Here is a 14862-nt window from a genome sequence, read left to right on the forward strand (position 1 = left end):
CCTATTCTGTGTGATGCTTCTGAACAGGCAGGGTTTCTCATTAGGAGGATAATACTGCCCACTTAGTACAAACAGCTGGGTGTTCATGTGGGGATGGCTTCTGTCGGAAAGTATATCCCAACATTACCCCACTACAATTATGTCTTCTCTCCATTAGTTACAGGGAAGGCCATGGTGTGCATTGTTCAGGCCTCTTTACTGAAGGCTAGGTGGTACCATCCCCTATTCCAAATTGCATTACCCATAAAAACTGCTTAATCCCCCTATGTCACAATGATGCAATTATTGGTGTGTCGCAAGTATGAAATAAGGCATCAAATTAGCTCTTCAGAGGTCTTAGTGTTAAACGCACTATGTGATTTGGTACTATACAGTACAGGAAAACCCCAGATTGCTGCTGTGTGCTGTGCTCTGAACTCACCTGGGGACAAGAGGGGAAGAGCAACTGGCCTCACACCCATGAACCAGGGAGGAAACAGATCAGCCAGAATTCTTCCTCCTGACACTATATATTGACCCCTGATGCACATGACAGTCAGCCTCATCCGTACTGAGACAAATTATATACATCTCCCCCAGCCCCACAATCCTCTAAGATATCTGCACTTATCTAATTCTGGTCTTTTGAATTTCCCTGATTTTGATCCCTCCACTGTTGGTGGCTGCCAATGCCCTGAACTCCAAAATTCCTGCCCAACACTTCTCCACCTTATTTCCTTCCTTTCAAGACATTCATTAAAGCCGACTTTTTAAACCAGGCTTTTGATCATCTGACCTAATAGCTCCTTAAGTGGTTCGGTATCATACTCTGTTTTATAATGTGAAGCACCTTGAGACGTTTCATTACTTTAAAGCAGCAATTTAAACATAAGCTGTTGTCCATTGGGTCCTGTTTTCAGAGGGACAGGATTCTATGGCCAAACCACTTGGAAGAGACAAAAAACATAAACCGTTCAAATGCTTAGACAGCCTACAGAGCTCTGCAAAGTCTGGTGCAGAAAAGGCTGCCTTAACATAGAAAGTTCGCACTAAGCTTAAATTAAAGCCAAAAATGCTGGAAATAAGGAGATTGATCATCTTCTGAAAAGAGAAAAAAAGAAGTTAACATAGAACCATCCTATCATGAAAACAGGATTAGCTTCAAAACATTAACCCATCTTTTCTCTTTCCAGTTGGCCTATCAACATACTGTACCTCTCCAATGTTTCAAAAATCTTTTAAAGCTATTTTTGCCAGTAATCATGCTGATGCAGAGGAATATTAGGAATGGAATGCTTTGCAAATCTAGTTTCAGCATTAAGCACTCTGTGGTGGGCTCTATCACCACCAGCTCCCTCTACTCTGCTCCAAACTCAGAAGTCCAGCCCCTCCTGTGATGTTTTACCGATGCCTGTACTGGATCACTCAACAGCTCCTAAAAACCAGACTTATTAAAATTCTATAAGTCCATTAAAGACTGGTTCTTTTTGGGACAGGGGGCTGGATTCCCCTATTTCAGTCCTGGGAGGATCAGTGTGGGAGGGACCAGCTCATTTCCCCTACCCCAGCCCAGTTTCCCTTCCAAGGTAGTTTTAAATTGTAAGGCAGGAGCTCAGCAGGACCTGCCATTGTAGTGGGGAGGAATGCAGTGAGGCTGTGTTCACTGGCTGCAGCACCCAAAGGGGAGAAGGACAACCTTAAATGAGTCAGTGCCCCCAATAAGTGTTGCACCAATCTGACTAAAAGCCTTGGATTGGCAAGAACCAGTTCCACCACGTGCCACTGCTGTTACTCCAGGGCCTCCTGTTGTTAGTACAGCAGCAAACTGCTTGCTAATACCAGCCTCCTGGTTTGCATTTACAGATGGCAGACAGCGAAGGGGCAGATAGCAGCTTTACTCCCTGGGACGGTGGGGAAAGGTGGGAGAACCTGACCGGGGCAAGGATACTGGCAGTACATCATGCCGTCTTTCTCCTTGATCCCCATGCCCCCAGACTTAACTGCCGGCTGATTTGTGCATCCGAAATTTGGAGGGCTCAGACTACAAGTTGCCTTAAGGTGCCTGTAGCTGACCAAATTTATTCTAATGAGGCTTACAGACAGCTTTAGGACAATACACAGGCCTTTCAGTTAGTTGTCTGGCACCAGCCCTGGAGCCAGAAAGGATCAGAAAATGATGGCCTGAGCCTCTGTTGTTTCGCCCCTTGATCCTCTCAGGAACATTTCACTCGGGCTTAATGACATATCTACTTTCAGTTATGCTAAATCCTTAATATTTCCTCTTTTGGCTTTAATTGTCCCTATTCTTTCCTTTCTTCTTGCTCTTTATTTAGTGATATTTGGTTTTCCTCCATTTTACTTGCCAATTTTTTTAAGCTGTCTTTGTTTTCTTAATTCCCTTTTTGATTTCACCCCTGCCTTTTATTATTCCTCTCGGCTTTCTGCGGTATTGAGCTGCCAGTATTTGGCATAAACTTCTCTTCTTTGCCTTATCTTACTATGCTCTTTGACACCCAGGGACTCTAGATTTGGAAATCCTACCCGTTTTTTGTGTGAGAACATATCTCTTCTGAACCCTCACTCTCTCCTCCTTGAATGCCTTCTATTGCTCTGACACTAATTTATTTCTAATACCTCTTTCCTGACCACTTTTGACAAATCAGATCCTAGCTTAGTAAAATTGAACTTTCCTTTAAAATGAGTTTGAACAGCCCTGTACCTAGTGAACGTGGGTCCATATCACTAAATCTTACACAATTTGACTCCAATTGGCACTGCTTAATCCCCTTGTTATTCAACAAGAATGGCTGGCGTTTGTAAATTACAATCTGGCAGTACTGCAGTGACTGATTCTCTTTTGAGGTTGGATTTGAGGCAAATCAGTTGATAGAGGGCAGAAGAAGCTTTTCTTTTCATTTCACTCCTTGCCTAACCAAGCTGGGACCACTTGATACTGAGAGTAGGGGCTGGATTTGCCACAGGCATCAGGACCCCAACATCAGGACCAAATAGGGATCCTAAGCCCACATTTGCCAGCAACAAATCTGGCTCAGCAATCTTCCAGGAGACAGCTTCCAACACAGCTGCCTCCGCAAGTCAGGAGGCAGGCCCTCAAGGCTACCAGCCCAGTCAGAGGGCCAACAGCTCTGGATCCTTGGCAGCTCCACCGGCAAGGACAGGTCAGGGACTATGAAGGTGCCTCAACATGGATGCCCTCAGAGGCGTTCATGAAATTTAATTGTTGTGAGCACTGAAGCCTTTAGACCACCCAGAATGGAGTGGAAACCCCTCTGGAGGAATCATTCAGCCTTTCATGCCTGCAGCACCTTCCTCACGGGATGGAGCCTCTGGCTCTGATGATCCCTCAGCCTGCTACAAGGAAGCCACCTCCACTGAGCTGGCAGCCTTCACTTGCAGCAGATTGGTTGCTCCGCTGGTGACAGAACACTGGCAAGGCTGAAAATTCACTTTGAATCGGAACCTTAACCATTGTAATTGGCTGCCTGCCTCTGTGGAACAGGCGTTCCCTCCAATTCCCAGACCATGCCTGGGAAAGTCCTTGGCAGTTGGACCGCATCAGGGAGCTGTTCCATGTGCCGCCTCCCACCACCACACACCCACCGACCACCCCACCCAGCCCCACCAACCGCCCCCCCCCCCCCCCCCCCCCCCACCACCACCACCACCACCACCACCACCACCACCACCACCACCACCACCACCACCACCACCACCACCACCATCATGGGGCTGAGAAACTTCAGCCCTAGGTGCCCAAAGTGTGATTGTGGTCCATTCAACAAAGGCTTCTGCTTGTGTAGTTTCTCCACAGAAAGGAATCTTAGAGCACGTTACAGAATGGGAGGTTACAAATCGATCTCAGACAAATGAAAAGCAGAAAAGTCAGAGATAGTCAAGAGCACAGTTGAAGAATAAGCGTTTGTGGAAGCTTTATTTTAAACAGTATTTTTTAAATTGCTACTTTTGCAAGAGTGCCATGTATCACTGTTTTTAAAAAGACAGGTATTAGCCCTTTTTTTGATTATCTAGATGCAGTAAGAAGTGCAGTGCAATGATTAATATCCTTTATGGACACTAGAAGATTATAAAGGTAGGTCTGAGATGGGAATTGATGGAGCTAGAAAGGCTAATGATTTTTTTTAATCAGGTGCTGCATCAGCAGGGAATCAAGAGGTTGAGGGTGTGGATAAATGATGGCACAAATATATTGTTTATTAACTTTTTGAAATCCACTGCGGTACCATTGTACTGATTCATTTTAGGCACAATTTCATCCCAGGATTAAAAAAGCAGCCACATGTAGCCTATCAGCTCCAATGAAAGAGCATTGTATCCTAACCAAGGAACTCCACCTTCAGGTCTGACATTTGAACCTATTGTCAGCCAAGTTTCACTTGAGTTCTGCAGACAGTGACTGCATGGAACTATTGCCCTGCAACTCAGGCAGCAAAACAAAAACCTGGAGAGACCTTGTTGGTCATTGTAAAAATGTACCTCTCTTCAGAGAATTAAGGAAACATTAAAGACAGGAATGGAAGAGCCTTCTATGTGCTTAGAAATAAATGAATGTACAGAACCAAAAGACAGTATTGTGGTTCATCTGGATGGTCTCTAAATTGAAAATACACCTGAAGTCACTATATCTGTTGTATTCCTTGGTTATTTTTCCACCAAGTTCTGTTCTGTAGCTGCTTCCACCATTTCCCTGAATAGTTCAATATATTCACCATGCTTTGTGCTGAAGTAATTGTGTCTAGCCTGTCTGAACTTGAGCTGTCGTGTTGTAGTTTGTGATTGTGCCAAAAATATTATTAGTGTTTAACTTTGACTTGACGCATTATATTTTTAAACACTTCAGTAGGGTCTTCCCTGAGTCATCTTTACTCCAGTGTCAGCATTCCCAGTTACCAGAGTCTTTCTGCATAGCTCTGCTGCCTAATTTAAGGTGTCAATATGTTTGCTATACATTGCATCCTCCCCAATTCTAAGATGCCCCCACTGTAGTGAGCAGAAGTAGACACCGTCTTCCATTGGATCCAGACAGTCCTCTATTGGATCCAGACAGTTCTGTGTACAAATTCACTGCTGTCTAGAATTGTTATTCTGAAACTCTTCCCTAGACACTTTAAGATCTCTTTACTGCCATCACATATTGTCCTTGTAATAGCATTTAGATTGCAATCAATGGATCATTCATTCCCCATCAGAGAGCGAACTTCCAATCATGTCTGTTTGAATTGAATTTGATCACAATTGCCAGAAGTTTAAGGTGTAAAGACCCACCATATTACACAATTCCCCCCATCCTACTTTTCCTTGTTTCAATCAGCTTCCCACAAGCATTGCAGCTTCCTACCTGTAAACTTGTGAGAAAGGATCTATGATAGGAGGAGGATGCAGGAAATGAATGGGCAAAGTTACTCAGTTATTTTTGACCCTGACTTTGTGTGCTGCAGGATACAGGTGCCTAGCTGACAGTTACCTTCCAGTACCTCACCCACTCACTCCTCATGTAAGCCAAGCTATTCAATCAAAAAGGACATCACCACCAAACCCAACACTGCCCCCAGTCAACACTCTTACAAGCCCTCCCAGCCGGTGCTACTGGATTGTGGTCAGGAACAACAATCCTGGAGGAATTTCCACTCCCAAGCAGTAAAGCCAGTTATAGAGGCATCCTTACTGCAGTATCTAAGAGTAACTTTCTTCACATAGACTTGATATCAAGCCTGAATCTTTCTGGCCTGTACAGATAGGTCAATTGTTGACTTAACTAGCCGAGTAATAATGGGGAGCTGTTGCTAAGATTTCTCTAGAATGAGTTCTTGATGTCCAGTGGGTAAAGTTACTGGATGTTATATAAGATGATGCATGTACTTGAAATCAGTGTAACTCTTTAATGGACTGATTTTCATATCTCCTTCTTCTGCCTCTGAAACTGATATAATTAATGCAGCAAAAAACGCTCCTCTCTGTTTATTTGAAAACAAGATAACCACGAGTTACTTTTCAAAAATGTTTTACTGCTTTACAATTTCACCTTCAGCTCCCATATGATGAAGCTTATGCGCTCTATGGCTTGGCTTTTTTCCTCCACTATCCCATTCAAGATCAGAGCCGACAGTGAAGCCTGTCGCCACAACCCCTCAAAAACCTTGATTTTCCAGCACCCATCCAAGCAAGGAGCATCACGAGCTTTCCCCTCCTTGGTAACTACTTTCAAATGCCAGGAAGGCAATATGGGAAGCCAGATTGTTGGCTCTATTTACTCGTCTCTTCTACTTTCACTGCTGCTCACCCCCACTGAAGAATACAGAAGTGATAGTAGGCCTGGGCTAGCAGGAGTATTGTCCCTGAATAGATGGAGAGGGTCCAGTAGAATCCATCGCTTCCTTATAGACCCTCATCTGCTGAAGACTGTGGCCAACTGAGAGGCTCAATGGGCTTCCCACTTGCTGCCAGAAATCGTGCTGAGACTCAGCCATGAATACTTAGTGACCCGTGACCTAGTGGGTGGGGGTGGGGCAGGGGGTGTTCAGGAAAATGTTGCGTCATTTATTGTTTTCCTTCTTGAGCGTGGAGCTGAAATCAGTAACGTTGGCCTCAGCTGGAAACAGCAATGCAGCATCCCACCAAGATCAGGAAGTAGAATTCCCATGGTACTGGAGGTTTAGGGGGTGGGTGGTGGTGGGGGAGAGACAGGGGGGTAGGTGATTCCCCAGATTTCAGGCTGTAACTTAAGCAGAAACATTGCAGAGTCAGGATTTCGGCTAAAGTTGTGGCAGGAACCCATGGAAATTCCAGACAGTAGTGTTTTCAGATAAACTTGTCACTGTCCTTTAACAAGCGCAGTGAGTTCAACCACTGGTTCGGTATGCCAAAGACCCAGTGGCTCTGTACACCAGAGTAACAGTTCACTTCAAGAAGTTTCCTCAGAGATAAAAACAAAAAACTGCGGATGCTGGAAATCCAAACAAAAAAAGAATTACCTGGAAAAACTCAGCAGGTCTGGCAGCATCGGTGGAGAAGAAAAGAGTTGACGTTTCGAGTCCTCATGACCCTTCAACAGAACAGAATCTAGTTCTGTTGAAGGGTCATGAGGACTCGAAACTTCAACTCTTTTCTTCTCCACCGATGCTGCCAGACCTGCTGAGTTTTTCCAGGTGATTCTGTTTTTGTTAAGAAGTTTCCTCATTGATTCTCTTACTGGAGTTTCAGTCTGACAAGCAACAGTAGTAACAATAGAGGGACAAGGACTTGTGAGGGGAGGGGGTGCAGTTTGGGCAGGGATGAGGGCAAGTAAATTGGCCTGAGTACATCTAAGTGGGAAAAAAACAAAGCAGCATGACTTGGATGAGGTGTCAGAGAGCTGCCAAATCTTGCCATGAGCCACAAGCATCAGGAGAGGAGAAACTGCAATAAAAGATTAAGTATTTACATTTAAATATTTAATTCCCCAACCCACAAATCAGCCCCACATCTCAGTATTTGCTTGAAACATTAACTGCCAAAACCACCATTTGCTCTACCATTTTATGATCATGCAACACAGACTGAGGAGTTACAGTTTTTCCCTCCTAAGAAGTAAGGATATGTCACTGGCAAAATAAAATAGCGCAACAGTGACAGAGGAAGACCATGGGTTCCTGAACTGCCACCATCTGGTGGTTAATACAAAGCTCTTGAGCTTATATATGCCACTTGTTCTTGTTAACAATTTGTACTAAAAACAGCTCCACTATACAAACTAAAGGAATGTGACTGTGCCTTACATTTTCATACATTGATAGAGTATGAACAACTCTCCACTTCAAATAATTGGAGATTGCCCAGACTTGGATTTGATTGGGGTGCTAACCAGCATTTACTTCTGAAAATGGCCTTGATGTTTGTTTTGTTTTTGTATGTTTCATTTTTTTTTGACAGTTTGAAGTGTAAGAGGGAGAGGGTGAGCTCCAATCCTCATACTGAGACACTGGATAAACCTGGAACAACACCATGGTGTAGAACACAGTGCCCTAACAGGGGAACCCTTCACTAACTCACGGCCGGTCCAAATTTGCATGGCCTGTTGCCTTGTGCCTCACAGCTCTTTTCTAAGCTTTCCCAGCTCACACAAGGCAGAACTTTTCATGGTGTGGATTCAGCTGATGCTGCTGTTTATGGGAGAGCACATACCTTTCTTTTCTGTTGCTTGTATTGGATTAAGTTCACCTCAGACTCACTCAAGAACCAAAAATTTCTGGACTGCTGATTATTTGACAGGAACTTCAGAAAAAACTACTGCTTAATAGACTTCATGTGAACTCGTTTGAGAGGCCAAAAGCATACTTCATAACTGTATGTGGACAAGAATTGGTTTTAAGATAAACACCGAGTTAAAAACGCTTCAGAAATAATAGAAGAAACCAAGAACTTCCGAAAAAGGAAGACAACCTGAAATTATTTCAAGTTGGGCAGAGTGGTCTTTGAGTGCCATCTGGTGTTAGCAAAACTGAATTGCAACAGATGCTCTGTCAAAAGCTTTTCTAAAAATCTTTGCTCTCCACTAAATCTATGACCCTTTTCTCATAAATGTTTAATTTAGCCCTGATTGTTAGAGTGCTTTTTTCATTATGTATTATGTTCATGTGAATGCTTGGTTCTCTAGGATATGATTATGTGATCGAAGTGACTTAAAAAAAAATACAGGATTATCTAGTAGCTAGCGAAAACACTCCACCTTTATTAAAGCAAGGTTCTTGGGAGCCAAGTACTTTGCGTGTTTCAATGAGGTACAAGCTGTAATAATTGTCCTATAGTACAACCATACAGCAGAGTCTGATATTTGGGGAGGGGTTACTTCACATCATATCCCTTTAAATGTTTTAAACTTCTGCCTATTTCCATAAACAAACCTTCTAAAAAAATTCTGTGCAAATGATTGGCATGATGTAATTACAAAAACTAGCAGATGACGGGAATTGGCAAACTCCCACTCTGGTGTCACCACCAGCAGTATGTCAAATATTCAGTGAAATGGCTGAATTGAAATCGAATAATCGCCCGGTGGTAATATTTCTAATACTGTCTTCATAGTGGGATTAACAAACTGAATTGAAAAAGCCATTTGCAGCCACGTTTGTGGTGTTTTCTTTATGATCTACAAATATAAATGTCTCTGAAATGTGACTAGTCTGTCTCTCTGTGCTCCTTCCCACCCTCCTCTGGCTCACACCTGCTTCTCTCAGTTTAGATGCAAGCCAGTGGCACGTACTAACTACATCAGCACTGCTCTTGTTTCTGCTGCACGCACACTGCTTCTTCCTTTTAAAAACAATGACACATGCTGGGGAAAAGGAGAAACAGTTTGTTTGGAATTGCTCTTATTTGCCCTGCATGCAAATGTTTTGAAAAAATGGGTGAACCCCGTTCTATATCTTTGTTTTTGGAGATGTGTGATGGAACAACATTGTGCAAGGTGTGTATTATTTAGGAATCGAACCAACCTGAAATTCAGAACAGAATGAAAGCGCGTGCAGTGTGACAATCATTTAAGATGTTCTTTGGCATTGTTCTAATCCGTTTGTTCTGTAGATTTTAACTAGTGTTCTCTATGACAAAGAAGATAATTTTGAATTATGCTAAAAATAATGGAGTAAAGTTTTTAAAGAGACACCTTATTCCAGAAACATCTGACATTTGGTTCATTTATAGAGACACGATACAAGAACATGTTCCATCAAAATGCATCATTTCATCATTTGCATGGGATATCATTGTGATGAAAATGATGCATGGTCTTACAAGTTGCAATCCACAAATTAAAAAGAAATATTGTTGAATACTTCTTCATGGAAATTGTACCCCTTTGGCAATCATGCAAAATATTAACATAAAGAAATGAGAAACTGTGATCCAACATTCATTATAACTGTATGTTAGATTCTTGTAGTAAGGTTGTGAGGTGTAATGATTTGTAACTGCACTTTCAATGTATAGTCATGCACTTGGAATTCATTTTTGTGTTACCTGGAGCAATAATAATTCCACATACAAAGATCCGTGGAAGGAGTGTATGAAAAACGATTACTTGATGTTGAATATTGAAGTATCTTAGCATTTCAGATGGGACTGTTAGGCCTGAGAAAGACAGTGGCATTCAAAGAGCTCTAGCACTTCCCGCACTCACATGCTACAAACAGTGGGTAGGTTAGGCAGCCAGGAAAAATGACTCCCTGTGAGAGAGTTTTACATTGTTATTCTTTCTGTTTTATAGAAATGTTCAAGGTGGTTGTTAGGAGTTGTATCCCCATCTGCAGTTATTGTGATCACCATTTATAGAATCATGTGTCAGTGAAACAAATCAGTCTTCTCTTTCCTTCTGAAATGCTGAAAAATTCTGCTTTGTGGAAATACAATTTCTTTATACCACAGCTTAAGGGTATATTTGAATGTAGAAACCTTCCAGTCTACCATTGTGCCATTTTTTTTCAGCCAAGGGTGAAATTAGAAAAAAAGCCTTCAAATGCTATAAATTTTCTTGAGAATGAAGGTGGTTGAGCTGCCATAACAAGTTAAAGGATCGTGATTAAGCTACTAGTGCTTCAACTCCATATTTTTGGAAATAATAACACTATTACTGAGGAGTCAAACTTCAGTGCCATCACCAACTTCAGGCAAGATCTTGTCAAAATACCTCAAATACTCACCTTACTCTCCTCCCAACCTGGCACAGGCTGCAATGCCCCGCAGAAGATGATTTGGCTGATGGCTTTCTATGGTTCTGCTGTTAGAGGTTCAAGCCTCAACGTTAAGCCCTGTATCCAATTTACTTGGCACAGCCAATTTACAATGCCTAGATCCTTGAATTTCAGTGTCTTCATTGTGAAGAATCTTAATTCTTAGGCAATCTCAGAAGGATAGAATATATATGTTTTTCCACAGAATAAGATAAAGGGAGGAGCACTTGCCAAGATGAAGAAGGAAGAGGAGGAATGAGCATTATAGTCTTGGTGTGAACTGAAGTATGTTTGACCACGATTGCAGAATTGGCTTTGATCCTATGTCTGGATCCTGCACCATTCCAGAGGAAGTCATTTCTGGCTTCTCACACCCACCAACATTTTCTGTGTAATAATAACAAATATGACCAATGGTTTGAAACCTCCCAGCACTCGCCTTGGTTCCTGTATGGCTGGATAGATTGTTCTACATTCCTGGGACCTGATCTTAAGAGCTATATAAATTGCTGACTGCAGGCTCCAGATCAGATATAACCTTGGGACACCCTGGCATTTCTCCAGGGTTTTAAGAAGCAGTACCCTCTTTGTTAAAGAACCCTGAACTGAAGAATGATTACGTTGTAAAAAAAATCACAAATCATTGGGTAGACCCTATTGCATGTATGTTGGAGAGATTATTTACCACACATGAGGCCATAGTAATGAAAAGTACAAATGTAACCCAGGGTACAAAGCCTTGTCTACATATATTCAATCTGATGGAACTTCCAAAATATAATTTTGGATCAGGCAATAGCAACAACACCACTTAACTTTGACATAAAACATGGTTCCTGATCCAATTGATTCCCATCAATATTGTAGAATTTAGTGATGGACCCCATTATTTGCTGGGTAATTAATGGGTTAATTTCTGCAAAGCATTTGCCTGGAGTGCTGGTGCATACCTGCTACAACAATCTAACCTTAGCTTGTTGGCAAGGACTCATGGCTCTGCAGAGCTCAGGTCATTTCAGCCTCAATTCAAAGCTCGAACAAGTTCTCCAATAAGTTATCACTGGTGTAAAGACCATCAGTGGTAGGTGGAGTGGAAGGGATGAAAAAATGTAGTCATTGTTTTCAAGTAAATCTTTGCCCCAAATACCAAAGCTCCCACTCACCTCCTCTCCAGAATGATGAGACATTAAACCAAGGGGACATATGCTCTCTCAGGTGGATAATAAATTTACCTTGACACTTTGAAAAAGAGTAGGGGAATTGTCTCTGATGTTCTGTCCAATATTTATCCCTCACCCATTATCAGTAATGGAGACTATCTGGTCATTATCACATGACTGTTTGTGGGACGTTGTGTTCAAATTGGCTGCAATGTTTCCTTTCATTATAACAGTGACTACATTTCAAAAGTACTCCATTAATTATGAAGTACTTTGAGACATCCCTAGATCATGAAAGGCACAATGCAAGTGCATCTTTCCTATTTTTTGTAGATAGTAAGTGGGTAGATAATTTAGTGCACACCTGGTGTTTTACCTGTTTTTGTAAACAGTTTATTAACATAATCACAAAAAAACCTGCCCTACATCCATTTCATTATCAAGACCACTTTATTCCACTTATGCAACAACATCTGCCTTGTTCCCTGCCTCTCTCCTACAGGTGGCAAGATTTTCATCAATGTCTTTATCACAACAAAGCTTGATCTGCCATGCCATCCTAGCCAGCATCTCATGTCCACACAAGAAATTCTAATTTCCTCCGATGACGACCCATGTTCTATTCCATACAAAGCTTTGCACTTCCATCACCCTGTTATTCCCATGCCCCAGCATACCGACTTCAATTCTCATTATCAAATCCTTCCATAACATCATCCCACCCTAATCTTACAGTCTTTTCCAGGCTTAAGTCCTTGCATGAACACAAAACTCTTCTACTCATTGTGCTTCACTCCACTATTGTTGGCCTGTTTCGGTCACTACAGGCCTATTCGTGATTGGTGAGTAATCATATTTCTTCTTTGCTTTTATTTCCTTCCATATCTGGAAATATAGTAATGTATGACACTGTTGTTATGCAACACTGTTGCATTTTACCCAATACATGTCAGATCTTTATGTGACAATACTTCAGTGTAGGTTTACCCAGATGTCTTAGTGTGGCCAAAATGATGTACACCTCTCAGTCCATTTCACTAATCAGACAGCTCATTTGTGCATCACCTATCATCTGAGATGTATCAAACTGGTTTCATAAATTTTCAATAAAGTCAAACTACATTGAATTCAGCATGTTGCCCTTGTAAGTCATACCATCTATAATTTGGAGAAGGTGTTTAAAGGACTTTACAGGCTCACAAAGATTTGTCTTTGGTGCTCTCCTTTTCCTTATCTTGCAGATCCAACATAATCCAATAATTCATATGTTAAAAACATCAAACCGTTGTATATTTTATATGCTCGTTCACTCTCTCTTTCCTTTTTATTTTTCAGTATACTGCTCTCGATAAAGAAAGTCAGATATTCAGTGGTAAGCCCCACCAAGATATTGAAGGAGTTGGTACGGAGCAAACGTCTCAGCCCTCCCCGGCCGCGGATGCTTCCATGTCTGGGTCCATGACCTTTTCCCCTAACTCACCTGAGCCAGTTGTGTCCCCTGCACCCCCTGTCTGATACAGCCACACCTCAAGGAACTCAAAGTATCCTGCTTTCTAGAAGCATGGTCTTAGAAAAACCTCTGTTTAAAACATCTAAGATTTAAAGAGAAACCACAGCTGAATCAAATTTAAACAAACTTGCTTGTAAATTATTGATTGTGTGTCAAAATGTGTCTGCTGCCCTTCTGTAAGCTGAATTGTGTTTAGCAGATTCAGGGTTCCACAGCAGCAGCCGTGAGTGAGATTGAATGCTGTCAGAAAGATTTGAAATGGATTTAGATGTGTTACTGTACAGTACTCCATTAACACTTCCACTTTTCAAATCCTTATCAGTTTCCATGGTGCAACTCTCATTTGACTGAGATTAAGCACTGGGCTCTACAGTAAATAGATAATATCTTCTTATGACCAGCCCAGTATGGGATAAAGAAGCAAGATGCATAGTCAGAAATAAGTAACAACTTCTTGTTGCAATTAAAAGTTCCTCTTTCTGAAAAGATTTCCAATCTCCTGTGGTGACTCCAGCAAGCTATTGGCAGATCCTATGACAGAAAAATGGTGAACACTGTTTCTCTGTGGGCTTCCAGTGATCTTTTGCCGAAGTTATGGCAGGAGATCAGGAGAACTGGCACCAACTTTCAAGGCCATCAATTAGCTGATTTAACTAGAGGCTGAGCTGTGCAGGGTTGCTCTTAGTTGGTGTATTTTGTTTCTGGTGGTTAAGTGTATTGTGCGTACTTCATTTCTGGTGGTTCCTTGTTAATTACTGTTCCTTAACAAGTGAGTTCTGTTGATGGCACACCAATAGAGAACCCCTGGTTTTATGTTAGAAAATCCAGTAATTAGTTTAGTTAATTTTAAACTGAAGTAAGTCCTCTGCTAAAGCGTCTATTGGCTTATATGATTTCCCCAATTTGTGAATAGCAACAGATGTAAACCCACAGTATTCCAAGCATCACTACATTAACCACTAGACCGATGAAGAACTTTAATTTACTCTGCAGGAGAGACGAAAATAGCATTTGTAAAATCAAGCTGCTTTTTCTTCATTCGGTCGTGGGATGTGGGCATCGCTGGCTAGGCCAGTATTTATTGCCATTCTCTAATCTCCCTTGTTCAGAGGGCATTTAAGAGTCAACCACATTGCTGTGGGGTCTGGAGATCAGATTTCTTTCCCTGAAGGACATTAGTGAACCAGATGGGTTTTTACAACAATCAACAATGGTTTCATGGTCATCATCAGACTTTTAATTACACATTTTTATTAAATTCAAATTCCACCATCTGCCATGGTGGGATTCCCAGGTCCCCAGAGCATTACTCTGGGTCACTGGATCACCAGTCCAGTGACAATACCACTGTGCCATTGCCTCCCCTCTTGCAGGACTTCATCCACTGATGGGGCCCACATGTACCCCTACAGAGGTAAGTATGCCTCAGCTCACTCAGTGCCAATCACCATGACAACAGCAGGTCCTCCTT

At 42.0% G+C, this 14862-nt stretch overlaps 1 protein-coding gene across 2 annotated transcripts in view; it reads left to right on the top strand.

Moving 5' to 3' along the window:
* The window catches only part of dclk2a (doublecortin-like kinase 2a), a 670049-nt gene extending 655563 nt beyond the window's left edge, over window positions 1-14486 (top strand). For both annotated transcript variants that reach the window (XM_041199370.1, XM_041199378.1), the window contains one exon: window positions 13217-14486. In XM_041199370.1, the coding sequence (XP_041055304.1) occupies window positions 13217-13396 (180 nt within the window). In that variant the 3' untranslated portion in view covers window positions 13397-14486. The remainder of the gene's footprint in view (window positions 1-13216) is intronic.
* Window positions 14487-14862: the final 376 nt, after the last annotated feature.

This window comes from Carcharodon carcharias, chromosome 1 (genome assembly GCF_017639515.1).
Source record: "Carcharodon carcharias isolate sCarCar2 chromosome 1, sCarCar2.pri, whole genome shotgun sequence".
Classification (NCBI taxonomy): domain Eukaryota; kingdom Metazoa; phylum Chordata; class Chondrichthyes; order Lamniformes; family Lamnidae; genus Carcharodon; species Carcharodon carcharias.